Source organism: Sciurus vulgaris, assembly GCF_902686455.1.
Source record: "Sciurus vulgaris genome assembly, chromosome: 2".
NCBI classification, from domain to species: Eukaryota; Metazoa; Chordata; class Mammalia; order Rodentia; family Sciuridae; genus Sciurus; species Sciurus vulgaris.
The window spans coordinates 86638201-86658067 of record NC_136462.1 but is presented as its reverse complement, the minus strand read 5'-3'; the positions used below and the strand labels follow the sequence as shown (position 1 = coordinate 86658067).

Sequence of the window (19867 nt, the reverse complement as noted above, 5' to 3'; positions counted from 1 at the left end):
CAACCTCCTAATACAACCATTCATAAACGGGAATGGGCCAACCCCTGCTGGCATGATGATCAGCAGGAGGAGGAGTGGGTTGGGCACTGAACAGCTGACAGTTCTCCTCGCTTCCGGAGGGGGGCCTTGAGATGACAGCATATAGGTGAGCAGGGCAAGGCAACTGTGACATCTCCCTGGGGTCCCTTTGGTGCCAGGGATTTACAGAGCCTCAGCTGTCAAAGAACAATAAATTTTCCTTCAAAATATAAAACATAAATCAGTGTTTCCCAAACACTGAAAGGCAAGAAGAAACTTAATCCCCATAATAATGAAAAGAATCCTGTTAATTAAATCAGCAAGGTAGAGAGCTTCCCTCCAAGCGCACGACCCAGCTGAACAGTAGAATACCTTGGAGACTGAAGCTGAAATCCAAGCTTTTTCTAGGTTGCAAGCCAGCATCCTGAGGGAACATTTAGAAGAAAAAAAAAAGTCTTAGAAACAGGACAACTAAATGCATTTTTTTTTTTTTTTTTGGAAGTTGTACTTGGACTGTGTTTATCTGGGTAAGGAAGTTGCAAAACAAATTGTAAACCAGGCTCAGCATATTTGTGCCAATCCCTTATCAGATTTGCACGACATGGGTAAACTGAAGGCTGCAGCACTGTGAACTGAAACACAAGTGTAAATCCACAGGATGCTTAGAGAAGGAAGAAAGAGATATATGTCATTTCTTCTGATTATTTGTTTGTAGTTTGTTTGTTTCGACCATACCTTGTTTCAATCTATTTTCCTCTTAAACATCCTGGCTCAGTTTCTAACAATAATTAAGTGTTTACTTCACACATCTTTCTTTCTGTCCTGCAAAGCCATTGATATAGATTTGTGGGTTTTTTTAAATGCTTTGTTAATTGGCTGGCCTATGAAGAGAGAGTGTGTTGCTGTGGTTGAGGAGAGCTGGAAAAATAGAGGTTAACTTTCTTTACGAACGTGTCACATTTGGGAATTGAGGGCCATATAATATTACTATCTTCAAGCCACGGACAGCAACTTCTATTCCCATTAGTGGGAGTCCTCACAGGAAGAAAAGCCATACCCTCTCAGCTCCACTTCAGCTTCTAGTTTTATTCTCCAAGCTTCTCAGAACCAAGTCTCTTCAACTTAAAATCTACTAACCTTTAGATGGGTTTTTACTGCCAGAGGGAAAGCTTTTCAAATGAACTGGAGTACACTCACAGAGTTTGAGCCCTCCCTTTTGAACTCATCCATATTTGAAAACGCAAAAACTACCCAACTGTCTTCTAGACCTCAACATTTAACTAATTGTTCGCATAGTGATTAATGGCATACTAGTTATTGCATGAGCATCTTTGAAAAAATGTTCATGTCACAGTACACATTTGCAGTATGTCAAAGTTCATTCAGGTTTATATGTGCCTATAGCCAAACGTGTTTTGAATACTTCTAGCAGGAGGATTTTCTTGCCGTCATCTGTACTCACCACTTCCCTTTGTCCTGTTCACAACCACAGGTGCACACGCTTGCAGGATCGTATTCAGTACTGACTGTGGGTAGTGCTGCTGAGAAGTCAGTAGTAGGTATTACTTTATATTGATAACTAGAATTGATGCACACTCCAAGCTTGCCACTCCTCAGATCCCACCGCACCACCAATCACTTTGGTGGGAAGAAAGGAAGTAGCCAAAAAAATATGGCTAGTGTGTGGCTTTTTGTGGCTAAGAACAGATTTAAGAGGCAGCAAGTTGCCATGCTGTGACGTCTGGTTCATTCGATTGTTGGGTCAAAGCATAACAAGATGGGTGCTCTCAACTCAGTCCCACTGCTTCACTCCAATGAGCTCAGCAGGTTTAGGGATCAGTCTGATTTCCTATCCCCACCTTTTATGTTTTCCTTCTGACCTTCCCTGGTAGTACCTGTGTGTTTGGGGGGGGGGGTGGGGATCTTAAGCTCCTTTTCTTTTTTCTGAGCTGATTGTCAAGAGTTACACTTATGAAAAATGAGTTTGTGTGTAAATTCAAGTAAGAAATTCAAAGATTTTTAAATGTTTTTCTTTTATCATTTTTGTAGGAAAGTTACATTTCATTAAGTAAATAATTATCTTAACTTTTTGTTATTTTGAAATGACTAGTAGATGAACATAAAAGCTGTATTTCACCAGTATTACTAATGATTTTATTTAGTCACAAATATTGTAGTGTCTGTTAATTGACCAAATAACTGCTTAAGTAGATGATGTTTATTATTTCCTAAAGGCTGGAACCTATTCTTATTTAATACTGAATGTTAAAGCAGGTATTGAGTTTATGCAGGTTCCAATATGTGCCTAGTCAAATTTTTACTTTTAATTTTTGATCATATAAGATCCTTGGCCACCTCTGGGGATTGACTTGAGGAAAAATCACCTAGCTACCTAGCTAACTTAGCTGCTTTTTTTTTTTTGGTCAGCGCTAGGGGGGATTGAACCCAGGGACTTGTGCATGCTAGGCAAGCATTCTACCAACCTAGCTATGTCCCAGGCCCTCCTAGCTCCTTTTATTGAGCATCTACTCTAAGTAGTTACTGGGCCAGGTTCTAGGAACCAAGTAAGTCAAAGCATCGTGGTAGCAATAAGCAGTTTGTGTCAATAAATGCCAAATTTAAGTGTTGGAAATGACATTATTATTTTGCCTTAGTGCTTAAATATATACTTTGTATTATTTTATATATCCTTATATGATGGAACTACCACATAGCTATTCAGTCTCAGGTATATAAGTTTTTGAGTGATCAGCCAAAGGAAGGTGTGGACAGTGGAAACAACCACCATAATAAACCAGGCAAGCCCCTCTACAGCCTGAGGGAGGACTGTCACACACACCACCCTTTTCTGTTTACATTGACATCATTTTGACAGTTTAGCACCTTTATTTTTTTTTTCAGGAGTGGGGGTGGGGAGCAAATCTTCTGATTAGAAATTTTCAAAGACAAACTTGCAAAAGGAAGAAATAAAGTTTCCATTCCTTTATATATTTAGATATGACAGATTAAAAACAAAGCAGGTATTGGAGTTTGTTTAATCCCTCACCAAGGTGGCAATCTCCAGATGCTTTGATGTCATCTGGTTGCAAGGCCCCTGAGACTTTTCCAGGAGCCAAATTCAGTTGACTTTATGTGGCTTGCCCATCCCTTCTGGTGTTCAAAAAAGAAAGGAAAAGGTCCCTGCTCCTTCTTGTCTCCTTCCTTTATTGTATGGTTTGCTTTGTTTGTTTGATTTTAAAACTGCCATTATGTGAAAGTGTTGCAAGTATAAATAATTGAGAAGATAACTCTGTAGGGAAACCACTTTTGCTGCCTTTGTGCAAAGGCAGCTCATTACGGCTCTGAGCTGCAGCATTCCATAAGAGCAATTATGCAACATCAGTATGTCATGGATATTAACCAAGGGGAGTAGATAAGAGACAGGAAAATAATTTTGTAACTTATTTAATTAAATTTATTTGGTTTTTCAAATAGTTCCTTTTGCGTATCATTTAACCAAACCACTCCACGGTTGAGGTGGTCTTTGAAGAACTGTTTTTCGGCATTTGTTTTTTGGCATTCCTCCTCAATTTTGTATGGATCTAAAGCGTATTTATATTGGGGTTTAATTTCCACCCAAGGAGAGGTTACCCATGAAAATGGAACCATAATTTGATCATGAGGTTTTTATCCCCCCTAGGGCTTATATAGCCAGTTAATATGTTAATACAGCAAAGTGAATAAAAGGTTAAATAAGTGGGTCAGGCTCAGAACAAGTCCTATACTGCTTACTTGTGCTTAAACGGAAGGAAAAGCCCATAATGGCGCTTGCCTGACTTTCACCCCCATCATTTTAAGAATTGCTTTGCCAATCCTTCACGGCAAATAGTAATTTTAAGTGGACCAAAACAGAGCTCAGGGTGTTTGCACTCCATGGTAATGATAGAGTAGCCGTGCTCCCTGGAGTCAATAAGCCCAACAATTGAGTCATTTTTGCCTCCTGTGAGTGAATCACTGCTGTTAGCCTGAATGACAGGATTGCTTATAGAACCAGAGCCCTCACCGGGCTGACCTCATCCCGGGACATGGAGGTTCAGAGGGCAGGCAGGTGGTGTTTAACACAGTTATAAGTAAAAGCTGATTTTGTACTTGTAGGCTCTGTAAACAAGAAAGTAGAATTGATTGGAGGCAGGGGACTGAGGAGCATTTGTTGTACATCAGTGTACATTATCCAAAGCAGGGCTTCCTCATTTCCTGTTTCCTTCACCTTCTTATTTCTTCTACCCCTTAACATCCCTTCACTTTGCTCCCTACCTCTTCCCACCCTGCCCACAGAGACTCCAACACGTGTAATCGACATGTCAGCCACAGCCAAGCACGAATATGATTAATGAAAGGGGTAAATGGTGTTGAAATACACACACACGCACACACACACACACACATACCCCTGTCCTACATATATCTTAAGATTATTCTTTAACTTCTAACAGTTCATTTGAAGCAAAATTTTAGGCATAGCAACAAAATACCCAATTCTAATTTAAAAAGAAACATTTCAATGAGTAGGCAAGTGTAAGAAAAGGAAAAGGGTAAAGGAAACAGCCTAGCCGCAGATCATCTCTAATGATCAAAATACCCTTAAAATAGAAAAGTTCTAAAGGACATTTTCAGCCAGCATGTTTGAGTGGGGGCAAGGCTCTATGGGGTAGTTCTGTTTCACAAGACAATTGAGAAGTGGAATTGAGAGCAGGTTAGATATAAAACAAGAGCCCTGCAAGTTGTGCTGTGTATCTGAGTTTGACTTAAAGTAACAGGAAGATAGAGATTCAATTTTCAAGTTGATAAATAGCTTAAAAATACAATTTCTGTTAAGAATTAGTATGCCACTTCATGTTTTCAAATCCTTGTAACCCTAACCCTCAAAAATCTCCTTTTTTTTTTTTAAGAAACAAGTTCTCACTAAGTTGCTTAGGACCTTGCTAAGTTGCTGAGGCTGGCTTTGAACTTGTAATCCTCCTACCTCAGCCTCCTGAGCTGCTACTGGGATTACAGGCATACATGACTGTGCTTGGCACCTCTCAAAATCTTAATAGCAAGTTAGGAATTGTCTTATACCATCATCCCCTCCTATAGATTCATAGTATTTACCAACATGTTAAATCTGTGACATAATTTGCAGGGAAAAATTGATTTAATTTTGTTACCTCATAGTTATTTGACCTACCATCCCTATTTGGAGGAACACTTATTGACACTAGTATCCCTTACAGCACATTTTTTTGAGAGGGGGAAATCTTTGGAAAGGTATAATGAAAAAAAAAAAATTTTTAAGAAAGTTTCCTAGTCTCCTTTCCTCTTTCCATCTTCACTTCCTATTCTCTAACCCTCTCCCCCAACACACATACATACCATCACTCCCCTAATGGCTCATTGACCTCAGTTCCCATTACTCTCAGTTCATCCTCTCCATTTGATTCCCCTGTGCTCACCAGGCCCCAGTCTAATTCCATCTCATGCTGTGCCTATTGCCCTCAGCCTAGAAAAGCCAGAGACCCACTTCCTGCCAGGTCAAGTCTTTCTTCTCCTTCACATCTATACCCAACATCTGCCTAAGTCTTTCTGATGCCCAGATGGTTTCAAACCTTTAACTCTGCCTCTGGTATTCACTTGTTACTTAGGGTAAAGAGCTAGCCCAGATCCAAGAAGCCAGAGTTTAATTTCCCATCTTAGCTCTGCCCAGCTCTGGGACAAACCATTTTATCAGAGACTCACTAAAGGCTGTTCTATTTTTTATTCTAAATTATTTCCAAGATCAAGGAACTCTATTTTTATTCACTCATTCAGCTAGTCATTCACCAGATATTTTGAGGATGTTCTATATGTTTGACAGTGTCAATAAGGATGAATAAAAATGTATTCTCTAAAATTAATGAGAAAGCCAGAGAAGTATATTGTGATCATGATATTGAATAAATGCTCTGATGGGTATATTAGCTGGGTGCTACTGACTTAAGAAATGATTAAGAAATGCTTCTTAATCAGAGAATAGAGCAGGGGAGTTACCTCAAAGAGATGTTCTCTGATAAGGGTTTTGAAGGGTATGTTGACCAGATGGCAGTGGGAAAAAGGCTATCCCAGGCAAAAGGGGTAGTGTGTTTCTAGTTAGCATAATACTTTAAACTTCTTAATTGCCTTTTGGCTTATTGTGCATTACCTGACTTCAAAAACAAATGAACAAACAAACAAAAAAACCATGGCAGTTAAACCAATTATAGTACTAAATTAAATTATTTTTATGATGATGATATTTATCTGTACTGTTAAAATAGAATTCATATGCCATCATTTCTGTTTCTAAAAATTAATTTAAATCACTTTAGGAAATTCTGATAGAAGTGAAATCTGAATATTCTTTTTAAAATTCTTTCAAATTGAGCACAATGTGTTTGCATCTTCATCTGTTAGAGATTACAGCCTTGTACAGAATGTCAGAATCAAAGGTTGATGTCTTTATTTCTCTGCAAATTGTGGGGGGATCCACTAACTAACCCTCTAAAGCTAAAATATTTAAGGACTAAAGCAGATGTAGCATAACTGCTGGCTTGCTAGGTCTCTTGTGGTTTATAAAGATATATTTTATGTCTTTTATGATTACAGTATGATGTTAAAATTTTTGTGGGTAATAATATCGTCACATTGGAAAGACTGCGTGTAACATCACTGGAGAAGATACAGAATGCTACCTGACTTTCAAATTCAAGTGAAAGATGCTTAATTTGTTATTAAGAAAAGAAGGTCAGGAAATTTCCTTTAGAATTTGGTCTTTGATGGTTGAACATAAATGAGGAAATTAAGCCATATGTTTATGAATATAATGTTTTGCTTCCTGATATAATAGAATGATTTATAATAATTTAAAAGATTATTGTTAGATGTTTAAACTGTAATTTATTTACTGAGGCCAAACATTTTTTTAGATCTTTGATTTCCCACCTCCCCATTGGCACCTTTACTACATGCCAATATAAACTGGTTAAATACCGTTTGGTTTAAATAGAAAGATTGTAACATATATGCATATTTATGATGTTTTATTTGTTGGATCTTTTTCTTAATATTACTTGACTCTGTGTTTTAATCTCATTTTTTCGTATTTTGGGTTGAAGCCACTCTAAAGCTTAACACCTAGGAGATTTCTCACTTATGGTTCCCTTTGAAAGTGCTAAAATCTCAGCCTCTCAAACAACAGACCAAGCTACAATTTAAAGTAAGCAGTGGTATTGATAAAGGGCCCTGAGAATGTTGCCACCTTCTGAATGTGTCCTCTGCAGCATTCTTTCTTTTAAATCAGCAGGAGGAAGGAAAGAAGGATAAGAGCTTGGTCCTTCCAAATACTTTGGGCATGCCAATCTGGTCTTCTGAAGCATCCCCTGCTGCTTTGGAAAAAGGAACCCTAGGACAAATGAAAGAGCTATGGGGACATTCACATGCATAGCACCCTCCCTTCAAGTGGCTTTAGATTACTGGTCCTGGGGTGGTTTGGCCCAAGTTAAAGAATAGAGACTTGTGAACCATTTGTTTCCACACCATTTTGGGTGAAGTGCTATATTTTTCACCTCAAAAACCCATTTTAAAGGAAAAATATTGTTTGAAAGGAGGACACAATTTGGAGCCATCACCTTAATGGAGTCCTTTTTAAATGTAACTTTGTCTTATCATTCTCTGACTAGAGAGAACACACCCTTGATTGCCTTATGCTATTGCTTAAAAACACAGTGTTTGAGATACACATATGTATGTGTATCTTTATGTATATATATGTACATATATATTTGAGATATATAGACATACATATATGTGTCTATATATCTTTGCATTATGTAGATATTCATAGATACAACTTTAGCTATATAGACTGATGATTAAACACTGATGAATGCCATTACTAAAATCTAAAATCATGGTTGTTAAGTTTGGAGTAGAAGCTACATTGTGTTATAGCACACCGTGTGTATCACGTAATTACTATTAGCTTCCTAATCTAGTCACCGCACAAATTATCTCAGAATTAAAAGAAGGAACAAACCATAAGGACTAGAAGTAAAGTCATTGCTAGAAGTTTCCATTGACCATTGACTCTGTCAGCCATCATTAGATGAAGTGCTTGGTAAAATCCCAGGAGGCTGGGAGGTATGAGGAGGAAGTCATTGCTTGAAGGCAGCCAAGCAGTTTCTAATACTTGATGCTATAGCTCTGGACTATTCATATAGTTTTAGAAGAATAAGGAGATCAGAGGTTTTGAAAGAAAGTGACTTTTTTCGAGGCTTTCACTTTTCTTTTGTGCTTTGTCTTGAGTGATCTTCTCAGCCCAAAAATTCCACGGCTAATGCAGAGGTAACATTTGGAAAACTGAGTTAGCCTCACCCCACCAGAGCTACACATTACCCACCATAGATTCCTAGGTTTATTATTTAATATCTTTTATATTTGTATCTCTCCCTCATCACCAAAAGTGCAATTTGAAAGAAGTTTTCCAAATTGCATGTCCCACATTTTCATGGCTATACCTTCATTGGAACTCATTGTATTTGCCCCCTTTGCCTGGAGTAGACAAGAGCTTTCTACCTTCTCAGTGTCTAGAGTCTCCATACATTCAGTTCACCCTATACATGGCTCTTGGAAAAGATCCCTTCACTGTACAAGGATTTTAGGGATTCGGTGTGTCACTCAAGAACCTCCGCCAGCTTGCCTGTTAACTGTCACTAGGTTTCTCAGAACAAAACTGAGAGCCCATCTGAATTCAGTCCCTTCACACACACACACACACACACACACACACACACACACACACACCCTTTGCACAGTCAGCTCTGTTCTGAATTGGTGCCTAAAAGCATGCCATTTCCTTATTTTCTTCCCTTATAATTTCTGTGTTCTTTCAATCTGGTTCAGCTTTCCTCCCCCAAGAATTTGGTAATTAATCTCTTCAGATTTTTTAAATTGACCCCATCACACTAATTGACGGAGTATACCCTATGTTGATTTGTAGTTATTAATTTGTAGTCTCAATTGTTTCTGTGGATGTGAATAGTAAGAATCTCTAAAGATATGACCTGCATGTTCAAATATCTAAATGTATTTATATGGACTCTCCTTCGAGTCCATATAATTGTATGTAATTTCATATTATGTTTGACTTTGTTTTATATTTGCTATTAACTTTGTTTCTGTTAAGTATAGAGTATGGAAAGCATCAACTATGACATATATACAGATTGTTGTGAACCTTAAAAAGTGTTCATTCTTATTTTTAAGGTAGAAAAATAGGCCTTATGTTATACTTGCTCCTCTATACCTTGCTTTCCTTTCCTACCCCTAGCCCCATCCCAAACTCAGTCTCTCATGGGGAAATACACACACCCTCAGAGGAAGCATCTATTCATATAGTGGTCTGAATATTCAGATCAGTGCTTTATTATTATTATCATTGTACTGGGGATTGAACCAAGAGGCACTTTACCACTGAGTCACGTCCCCAAGACTTTTTATTTTTTATGTTGAGACAGGTTCTACTAAATTGCTTAGGGCCTCACTAAGTTGCTGAGTCCAGCCTCAAACTTTGGATCCTCTTGCCTCAACCTCCTGAGTTTTGCGGATTACAGGTGTGCACCACCATACCTGGCAGTGCTTAACTTTTGACTGGCTAAAGAGCAGTGTAGGCTAAAGCAAGAAATGAGGCTGAGACAAACATCTATTCCTTTCTTCAAGAGAGGAAGGAAAGAGAGCAAACAGTGGAGCATGGCATGGCTGAATAGAAGCAAGAATTTTTAGCACCTCTTCTTTCCCCTTCATTTCTAGCATTCTCACCCCCACAAATTCCTGTCTTTGATCTATGCAATAATATGTATAAATATCACAGAGAGTAGGACAAGTCTCTCTTTCTACACACACACACACACACACACACACACAGTTTTCCCCCTTATCACTACTCCAGGGGCAACACGAAAAATCTACTAGGTGTTAATGAATTCATCCCTGGAAAAGTTTATTGCCTGATATCCTACCCCCCCCCCCCACACACACACACGGTGAGGACTTCTTACAGTCACATGACTGATGAAATTATGATGACTGCTCAAGGCCGCATCATTTCCTGTCCCACTTGGCTAGTAGGCACCTCTGACCTGACAGGCTTACTCACTGAGAACAGTATCACACATATGAAACCAGTTTGAAATCTTAGCAAGACATTGCACATAACTTATGTAGATTTTCTTGCTGATTGCTGATTTTTTTTTCTCCTTATAGGCTACTCAGGGAAGATCATGTCAGTATGAATCATTAGAAATGCAATCAACATTATGGCATCTTTGATATTGCATTTGCTAAAGTCTTCCTGGATGTTTAACTCAGCTTTCAATGATTGATATTTTAGACAGTGGATAAACATTTTTGATGGATCTGTTTGCTCTCAGATTAAAAAAAAAAGCTAATCCTTTTTTCTATTTGATTGAAAAAGTGTAATGCCATTGGAGAGGAAACAGTTCAAATGTGGTCATCACAGGTTGGTGGCACCAAAAATAGAAACTCACTTAAGGTAAAATTTGCTGTCGGAAAAAATGGAACCTTCTTTCTGAACTAAGGAGTGTGTGGTTCATGTGAGCTTGCTTGTAGATGGTTGCTACAATAAGGCTTCTTTCATACAGGTGTGTTTATGCCCCAGGCTTGCTGGCCACAGTCCATTCCATTTACAGAAGCTGAATTAAACAATAACTACCGCATTGCAAAAAATGGTGGGGTTGGGGGAAGGGGAGGGGGAAAGGTGAGCGTCAAAGGAGACGCCTGAGAGCTTTGTTAGGGCCAAGAAAAACCCTGTTGCAGTTGTCAGAGCTTGTTGATGTTGCTGGGAACGGCACTTTTTTTTTTTTCTCCTGGATTTTGTGGTTGTGCCTTAGGAAAGAAAGTAAAATAGAACGGAAGAACAAAGTCCTACTCTATAAATCAGCAGCTGCTCCTTGCCAGATCAAAGGAGTGACATTTTTGCTCCTGGACTACTTGTCCACTTGAGGGTTTGACAGGCAGCTAACAGCTGGCCTGCTAGACTGTATGGGAGAATCAGCCTACATCTTCTTCCGAGCAGATGACAAGCTAATCAGAGACATATCCATAGCACAGGGCATGTGAGTGCACCTTGATCTCTTCAAACATATCTAATAGATAATTGCTAAACAGCTGGGTGCATTTTTGGCAAGTTAATGCTTAGGTGGCTTCCATTGAGAAGTAGGATAGAGAATTAATACTCCTATCAAAGGTGATCGTGAAAGTGAAAAGATACTAGATTTGTGGGGATCTTCTCCTCTTAGAACAAATTAGTAAATGACTAGGAACACCATGGGAATGTGCTAAGAATTTATGTGACTGATCAAGTGACTGCTCAATTTATAAAAGCCCAGTCAGACTATATTCAGATAGATGAACAAGTAACTGGAAATGGGTAATTTTTGAAAATGATTACTCCTGTTTTTATGTTGATAGAGTTGCGTAAAGTTGTAGATCTATCTTCCATGTCTGCAAAAAGTTTTTTTCAGAAGCACTATATGGTTTGTAGGTACCCAGATCTGGAATTTTAATGTTGGTAGTAAAACTTTCAAAGTAATTCAGTTTCTACTTGATTTTCATCTGCAATAAATCACATACAGGATGAGGGAAAATACTACAACTTATGTCTATTGACTTAGTATTTTATCTTTAAGAGGATAGATCCTAGATACGAATAGCTAAGGAAATGTGAGTGTTTTCTACTCTCCAAGCTTCCAGTAGCTTTGAAAGATCACTTTTATCGTACATGATAAATAGCACATATAAATAATCTGATAACATTCTGTAAGCGTAACAGTGCTTCACAATCATAACCTGCTGGGATGTTTTGTTACACGTCACCAGGTGTGATTATACTCATGGAATAGTGTTTGTTGTTGCTCAGTATTATAAAGGAAATAAAAGATAATTCCCTATTTGAGGGGCCATTTCTCAAATGCTTTTTTGTTGTGTTTGGTTTGGTTTTGTGTGTGTGTGTGTGTGTGTGTGTGTGTGTGTGTGTGTGTGTGTGGTGCTAGGGATCAAACCCAGGGCCTCATGCAAGCAAGAAGCACCCTACCCCTAATTCCCTTAAATACTTTTATTTAAAAAAAAAACCAAAAAAACAAAACCTTACAATTAGCTATGTAAACCTTAGGCAAATAAAGTGCCAACTTTTCTCAGTCACCTTTAAATATTTCTAATTATAAAAATAATCATGCTTAGTATTAAAAATTCAAATGATATGGAAATTTATATGGGGAAAAAGATAGAACTCTACCATCTCCCTCCTGTCCATTTCTGAAAGATAGTCTCTGCTAACAGTTTCCACAAAAACATTTTATTGGTCCAACTTTTCCTTTAGGAGGCACAGATGGAGTAAAATGAATTAAATTATTATAAATTGTTACCCAAGGCAAGTGATTAAAAGACTGTTTAGATCTGAGATACCTAAAGAGAATAGGGTGTGCAGTTTTTGCAACTAGGATTCACAATTAAAATTTGATTTTTGCAAGTTTCTATTCTTAGGCAGAGCACTAAAATGTGGTTTATGATCTGGAATAAGGCTTCCCAAACTTAAATGTGCAAAGATCACCTGGAGATCTTTTAAAATGCAGATTCAGATGAGTAGTGCAAGAATGGAGACTACTCTCTGCATCTTGAACAAGCTTAAAGTGATGTTGAGGCTGCTGGTCCACAGAACACACTTAGAATAGCAAGGATCTGGAGAACGATTTAGTGTGTGACTCCCAAAAAACTCAGTTCACTACCCGACCCACCCTCAGCAGATGCAGCCTCTAGTGTCTAAAATCCCTACCATGCCATCATACATTTGGAGTAATCTGTGATTTCTAGGAAGACCTTACCATATGGACACATGCTGCTTGTGGGAGCATAACACATTATTACCCTGTTACCAGCCCAGCACGGGTATGCTAAATAGTCACCCACCTATTCTTAATTATTACCTATGAGAGAACAGAGCTCTTTAGGAGCATTAGATAGGTGCATTTTGACTGTAAGCTAATATTTAATGAGCCCTTACTATGTGCCAGGCAGGCACCATGCCAAGAATCTTACCTACAGTATCTCCCTTAATCCTCAGAACAATCCAGGCCTGATTCATTTCCCCGGTTTGTAGATAGCAAACAAACTGAGACTTGGGAAGGTTAAGTAGACTTGCCCCAAGTCACACAGTAAGTAAAGGCAGAGAACGTGAGACCCTGCTCTTCATTATGTTGCTGTATGCTCAAGTTAAACTATGGAACAATAATTAGGGAGGGCATGCTCAAAGTAGGGTGAGTCCTTGTAACTTGAGGGAAGAGTTAGATAAAGGGAGGAGTATTGAAAGAACACAGTAGAAGTCCATCACCTACTTCATAATCCTTCCCAGGGTCTTTGATGTCAACATGAACACTCCCCTACTCGAGGGATATTCGTAAAGCTACAAACTGTGGCTCCAGATTAGCATCATGTTTTCATATTGTAAATTTATTAGTATTTACTTCATGTGTTTTTAGAGGTGTGGGAAAATCTAATATTCTATTCAAATTATAAATTAAGCCATGAGTCAGGGAAATCAATAATGATCTGTGAATGTTTCCTAAGTACCATATGAATCTCATCCATTTACTTTACTTTTCTCACAGTTGACTATGAGAAAAGACCTATTGTCTGGCCACCAGTGAGAAACTTATGTTTGCAATGTGACTCAATCATTCATGAACCCAAGTACATGTCCAACAGTGTTAAACCTGCCTCATTCACTGATTTAACATTTTACTATATCTGACTGAGAAAACCTGTTCTTGACCATGATCACATACAGAAAAAGGCTTGCATTTTGTTTGTTTGTTTGTTTGTTTTTGTACTTTTAGAAAAAATAGAAACTTAAAATAGAAACTTGATAACTGATTTGCCAGGGTTGCAACTTCACTGTTTGAAATACCAACTAGTAGCAAGCTTTGTGAATAAGCACCCCGGCTGAGTACTGAGATCTGGTGAAGTAGAGAAGCAGAGCTTTTTCATTTTTTAACAGGTCTCCCATCACTGAGCTACCTACAACACATTTTCCAAATTGATCTGATTCCTCTTCAACAGTTCAGTCCTTTCCTTGACCAAATCAATCCATGCAAAACTTCAATTCCAGCGATTCTTGATTCTTCTTCAGTGTGTTCAGGGCTGGCTGCTGTCCAGGTGACTCCACAGAGGCCTGCACTTTCTAACAAAAGGAATGCTTCAGAAAGGAGTTAGTTACCAGGTGTGGCGTAAAGCCAGTGGACCAGAAAGAAGGGATTTATCAGCCATTTAAAAGGGGCGGGGAGAGGAGGGAAAGAAACCAACCAACAATCAGGAATGACACCTAAGTCTGCTTCTATCAGTCTAAACTAGTTTTGGAGTAAAAGGTCTTAAAAGAAAATTCATGATGGTCAGATTTCAGTTGCAGAAAAGTATGCATAACTGAAAAGTTTGTATTTCCTGGGGGTAGTAGCAGGGAGGGTTCCAGGAAGGATCTCTCCAGCATGACATTACCAGGTGAGATTTTAGTATTTACTATCTGGAGTTTTTTCTTTTCAGTGCTTTTTTTTTTTTTTTTTTTTTTTTTTTTTCCTCATCTCTGAATTAACTTAACAGACCTGGCAATTCTTGACAAATATTGACTTTATTTCTACAATTTTTTTTCAGTGTTGGGGTTGAACCCAGGGCCTTACACATGCTAGGCAAGTACTCTACCACTGAGCTATATCCCCAACCCTATAATTAAGTTATTTTTAAGCTAACAGTCTTGGTATATAATTTTTAAGGATCATACTTACTAATGCATTTTCTATTTGCATAAAATTTAGAGAGAAATAGATAGTAGACACTCTGCAGAGTATGTGTGTGAACCTGGGTACTAACTCTGTGTTCAATACAAATCAATGAAATGAGTGTACGTTAGAGTACTCATTCCCTAAGGAGTCACTAACTGAATTATCTGTAGCCCTTAAAAAAAGAGTCACAGTAAGGCTATTGAAATATTTTTTCTTAGTGAAATCTGGATAAGTCTCTAGGCTTATTAGCACATTTCCCATGCAAGTTGTACAAAACTCAGAGTGTCTTAAAGAATTATTTAATATCTAAGAAAACTTTATAACTTAGGGTTAAATTGTTTATACCAATAGAGAAGTATATTATATGGCTGCAACTTCAAATCATTCTGGGATGACATTAAAACTTAGAGAATTTTTTAATATCAGATACAGATGAAAAACCTAACAGTCTTTGGATTGGAAATAACTTGTGGGGGTTTTCATTAAAGTTGGGTGCAGCTTGCTGCATTTTGGTTAGTTGGATGTCTTCAGCAATTTTTCAAATGTTTTGGGTTTGGCAAAGTCCAAAATGTTTTTTGCCAAGACCCTCTTTTCCCCTTATTTTTTAAGCCCGTGTGAAATTCAAGGATAACTTAATCCATATGTGTCTGATTCATTTACACTTAACTCATCAAAATGTTATTTTGTGAGACCCATTTAATATCCAAGAAAACTTTTGAGCCTTTTTAAGACAAGTCTTTTGTCTTTGAACCAGCAAGTTGCATTTTTCCATATGAATGGAGTTTGGACTTTGAAAGACTGAAGATGAGTTGATTTTTCTGCTTAGAGTCTTCACATTTTAAGTAGAATCAAAACGTGACATTCTGTTTACTCCATGAGAATTGAAAAAGTCATTTTAAAATTATAAATTAGAGTAAATGAAAAAAAAAATGTCAAATAATTCTGGGGAAAAATTATATGTGGAAATTTTATCTTTAGGAATATTAAAGTAATAAAAGTTATTTTAGCTTGACTTATTTGAATCTATAATTTAAATGACTCCATTTAATGTACACTGGTGTGTATTCTGAGTGGCCTGGAGGTCACCAGTATTGGGGGAGAGAGAGGAGTTGTAACTTCATTTTTTAATGTCCGAGTTTTCTTACAGTCAACTCATTATTAATTTTAATAACATCTATGGTGTTAACAAAATACACCGAGATCAGGGGAGTTGACAATTGGCAGGAATTGTATGTTAAGAGATTTCCGAAAAATTGGGGTCCATATGTTTTTAAAATTCTGATTTGAAAGAATGTGGTAAAATTATGAATCTGGCAAGAAATAGCCCTATGGATCAAAAACATTGTCTGAGAACAAAAAATGCAGAAAGACTCAATGGGTCCCATGTGAAAAAAACAAAATCTCTATGACCCTTTGTAAAAGGATCTAGTGAAAACCTTTGGAGGCTCCTATTCAGACTTGTTTAGGAGGAGTGGGCAAAGAAAGGCCATTGCCATAACTGCTAGTGAACATCCAGTCTATGCCATGGTAACTAGTGGAAAATGTAATACTGGAGTGGCATTTCCAAGTTCAGTGCTTCTTTAAAGACCTGCTAGCACGCGGAATGCTTTTTTAATGTTCTGCATTGTTGTGGGAGCCCCCATTGAACAACCTTTTGAGCGGACCCCGTTTTTTACTAATGTAAACATTCTGACGAGTATCCAAAGAAATGACCTTTGAGTGAACCTCTAACCTTCCCCGTAATTATTTGTTTGAAGACAGTGTGGAGTTCTCCTGCTGAGAACTGAGAACCATGATGCCTTGCAGCTCTGTGAGTGAGGGAGTGTTTGGGGAAACTGGAGAGAAAGACATAAATAAGGGAACAACCTCCAGATGTAAATAATAAAAGAGTAAAAGGGTGAAATTAAAAAGGGAAAAAATAGCAATTCGTTTTACCTAAAGAGTTGGCCTATAGGAAAAAAAAAAAAAAAGCCCCACACAACAGGATTAGTAGCACATAAAAAGAGCTACGGCCCCTTCCATGTGTGTCCTCCACTTCAAGACAGGAGAACAGGCTGTCCTGAGCATCTCTGCTGGTCTTAACCTGAGTCCATAAAAGCATTCCTGGGGGTGGAAGTGTTAGGTCAGTCCTCCTTGCTCATAATCAAAGCAGTGGGAAAAGTGTAGATACCGAAGTTCTTTTTTCTGATTTGAGAGCTGCTTCTGGAAGTGTCTGTGATCTGGTCAGAGATTCTCAGCAACACTTCAGGTGACAGGTAGGAATAAATATGCACTTCCAACTCTCCTTTTGTTTCCACCTCTACTTACAGTAGCCTGTCACTTTCTTCCCCAAAGCCAAGGGGGTGTAACATTTTTGACAACTGAGCCATCCTTTCTTAAGTAATAAAGAAGTTCATTGTTTTGCAAACAAACACCATATGCAAAAGACTCCTTTGGTTTTCTTGTGGCTATTATTCCTCAGCTTAGTTGTATTCCCACCAGAATGCTCACAGGAGGCCTGTGTGGGCTGACTGTCCTCCTCCAAGGGACTTCAACTTCATAGGAAGGCAGAGCTGCCAACACACACTAGAATTCTGGCTAATTTCAGAGAATGAGTTTTCAGTTCCTGCCTGTAGTCCCATGTGGACTCATTAATCATTAAGTCCCCCTGTGCTTAAGATTTGAAACTAGAAATATTGAAAAATGTTACCAATACATATATTTCTAAGGAACAGCTAACTATATGCTCCCTGCCACTGCCCCCTCCCCAGCCAAATGCAAGGCCAATGAATCCTGTGCATAAGTTCAAATGTGTGGGGAATACACATCATTAAGAGCACAGGGACAAGGGTAACTCACAAATGGTAGAAAATTGTTTTGTTTTTATTAAATTTGGAGAAATAAAGGAGATTTCTTATCATCTTACTCTGTTTGTACATGAATATTTGATGGGCATTATTAAACATTAAAGTAACATGAAGTAGGCACTTATTTTTGGATTTTCAACAAAATTAGATCCAGGCTTCTTAGACAAAATAACTGCTTCTCCTTTACATTCCTGCGATTCAGCCACCACCTGATTTGAAAACGTTTCTCGAGCTCTAATATCAACCATGTGTACCTGAGGCTCTGTCTTTCTAGTGGGTTGAAAGGTGGCTGGGTTTATGGTTGGCAGTTACCTTATCCGCTGCCCTGGGTGTCCCAGCTTAGGCTGGAAAGGCTGCCCCCAGCTGGCACTGACCTCTGAATGACCCCTAACTTTACAGGCTTAAGCTGCAGGAGTCACCGAAGAGCAGAAGTCTTTCTGGCCAGCACTTATTACTGCTGTGTTGGTGATAAAACTTCAGACAGCCTAATTGATGGCTTTGCTGACCTAACAATACCTTGTGAAAGCGGAGTGCCAGAGCCTGGTCTCCATTTATGACCAGCTGCAAGGGGAAGCTGCATCTCCCTCCGATGGGGAGTATAGGGAAAGGGGGAAACTCTTGCAGCCTGTGAACTTTAACCAGATTCCTACTTGTTCCAGAAGCAGAAGCACAATCACAGATTAGTAGAAGTTTTCTTAGGGAGAACTTTTGTCCCTTCCTGAGCTCTGTTTTTAGCAAGTTGACTTGGAGTTGGTCCCTCAATGACAATGGGGAGGATCGGTCAACTCTCTTTGAACGCTGAGAGGAAGAATTGCCTTTAAATTGAAATAGATAGATGTCTCTATCCAGTATGTCTGACTGCACGGTATTCTCAGCAGCATTCATAAAAAGCTGTTCGGAACACAGAGACTGAAATTGGTGACTGGATTCTCTGTTCTGTTTCAGGTTTATTAATGCCAGAAGGAGAATAGTACAGCCCATGATCGACCAGTCAAACCGAGCAGGCAAGTTCTAACTAGTATCTATATCCATCCCTCAGGCCCCAGTCCTCCTCAAGTTATACTTCAGGAGCCTCCTCACCTGGCAAATAAATGCTTCCATCAGGCATTCTGGGAGAAATATTCTTTTTAATGTCCCCAGAATTCCATTCTAGGAAGCAACTCCACTAATCGGTGCTAATTGGAGATTTCCCACCCTGACTCTACTGAAACTGCTTCTTATTTTCTTTCTGAATTGGTAATTGGGCACAAGTATTAGTGCCACAAGCAGTTTGTTTGACTGTGAGCTCTGGAATTACTCCTTGCTTGTCTGCATCCAGTCATTAGCATGCCCTCATTTTCTTGTTCCCCACAACTCCTTGGTGTATGCTTTGCTTTTGCTCCCGGAGCATCCATGGTTAAACTTATTGTATCCATTCATTTGCTCTGACTATTCATAATATTCTACTAAAGCCTGACGTGCTGCAATGCCAGCGTTATTTTTTATTAGGAGATTTTTACCTTTGTTTAAAATGCATCACATCCCTCCCACCAAAATACGCGTGGGTTTTTCTCACGCCATCTTTCAGTTTTTCCAAAACAGTTATTGTACGGCACTGTCAGAACCTTCCCCGGTGCACTCCTAATCGTTTTACTTGGAAATCTGCATTTCTCAGTTTGCTGGGGAGTTGTGGCCTCTGTAATGAGGCTTATAGGAAAAAACTGTTCCTTGTGGTGACAACTGTGCCACTCACACGGGTGTTAAACTTGACCAAGATGCTAACTGTCCTCCTCTTGAAGAATTTATGAAAATTAGTCATCCTTCAGCAAAATTTCCCCAAAGACACTGACATATCATTCTATTACTGGAGGAAAGAGGACCCATTGGGGAAGAATATAAAACAATCATAATATTACATTTCCCGTGTTTGCATTTTCCTGGATTAAAAAGACAAATGTTCCACTGAGTCTGTTTTAATCTTGCAGAATTGTCTTGACTTTCAAATGTTTGTGTACAATGTGAAAAAAAATTACGAAGCCCCCAGAGATGGCAGGACCACAAAACTCCAACCGAATGGCTCCTTGCAATATTTCAATATTGGCTGCCCCTAACTTCCCAGCCTTCCCCCAAATGCAGAGAGAAGCAGCC

At 38.6% G+C, this 19867-nt stretch overlaps 1 protein-coding gene across 6 annotated transcripts in view; it reads left to right on the top strand.

Annotated features, from left to right (window-relative positions):
• The window catches only part of MEIS2 (Meis homeobox 2), a 200333-nt gene that overhangs the window by 176009 nt on the left and 4457 nt on the right, over positions 1 to 19867 (top strand). For all 6 annotated transcript variants that reach the window (XM_079125960.1, XM_079125962.1, XM_079125961.1 and 3 more), the window contains one exon: positions 18686 to 18744. In XM_079125960.1, coding sequence (XP_078982086.1) covers positions 18686 to 18744 — 59 coding nt within the window. The remainder of the gene's footprint in view (positions 1 to 18685; positions 18745 to 19867) is intronic.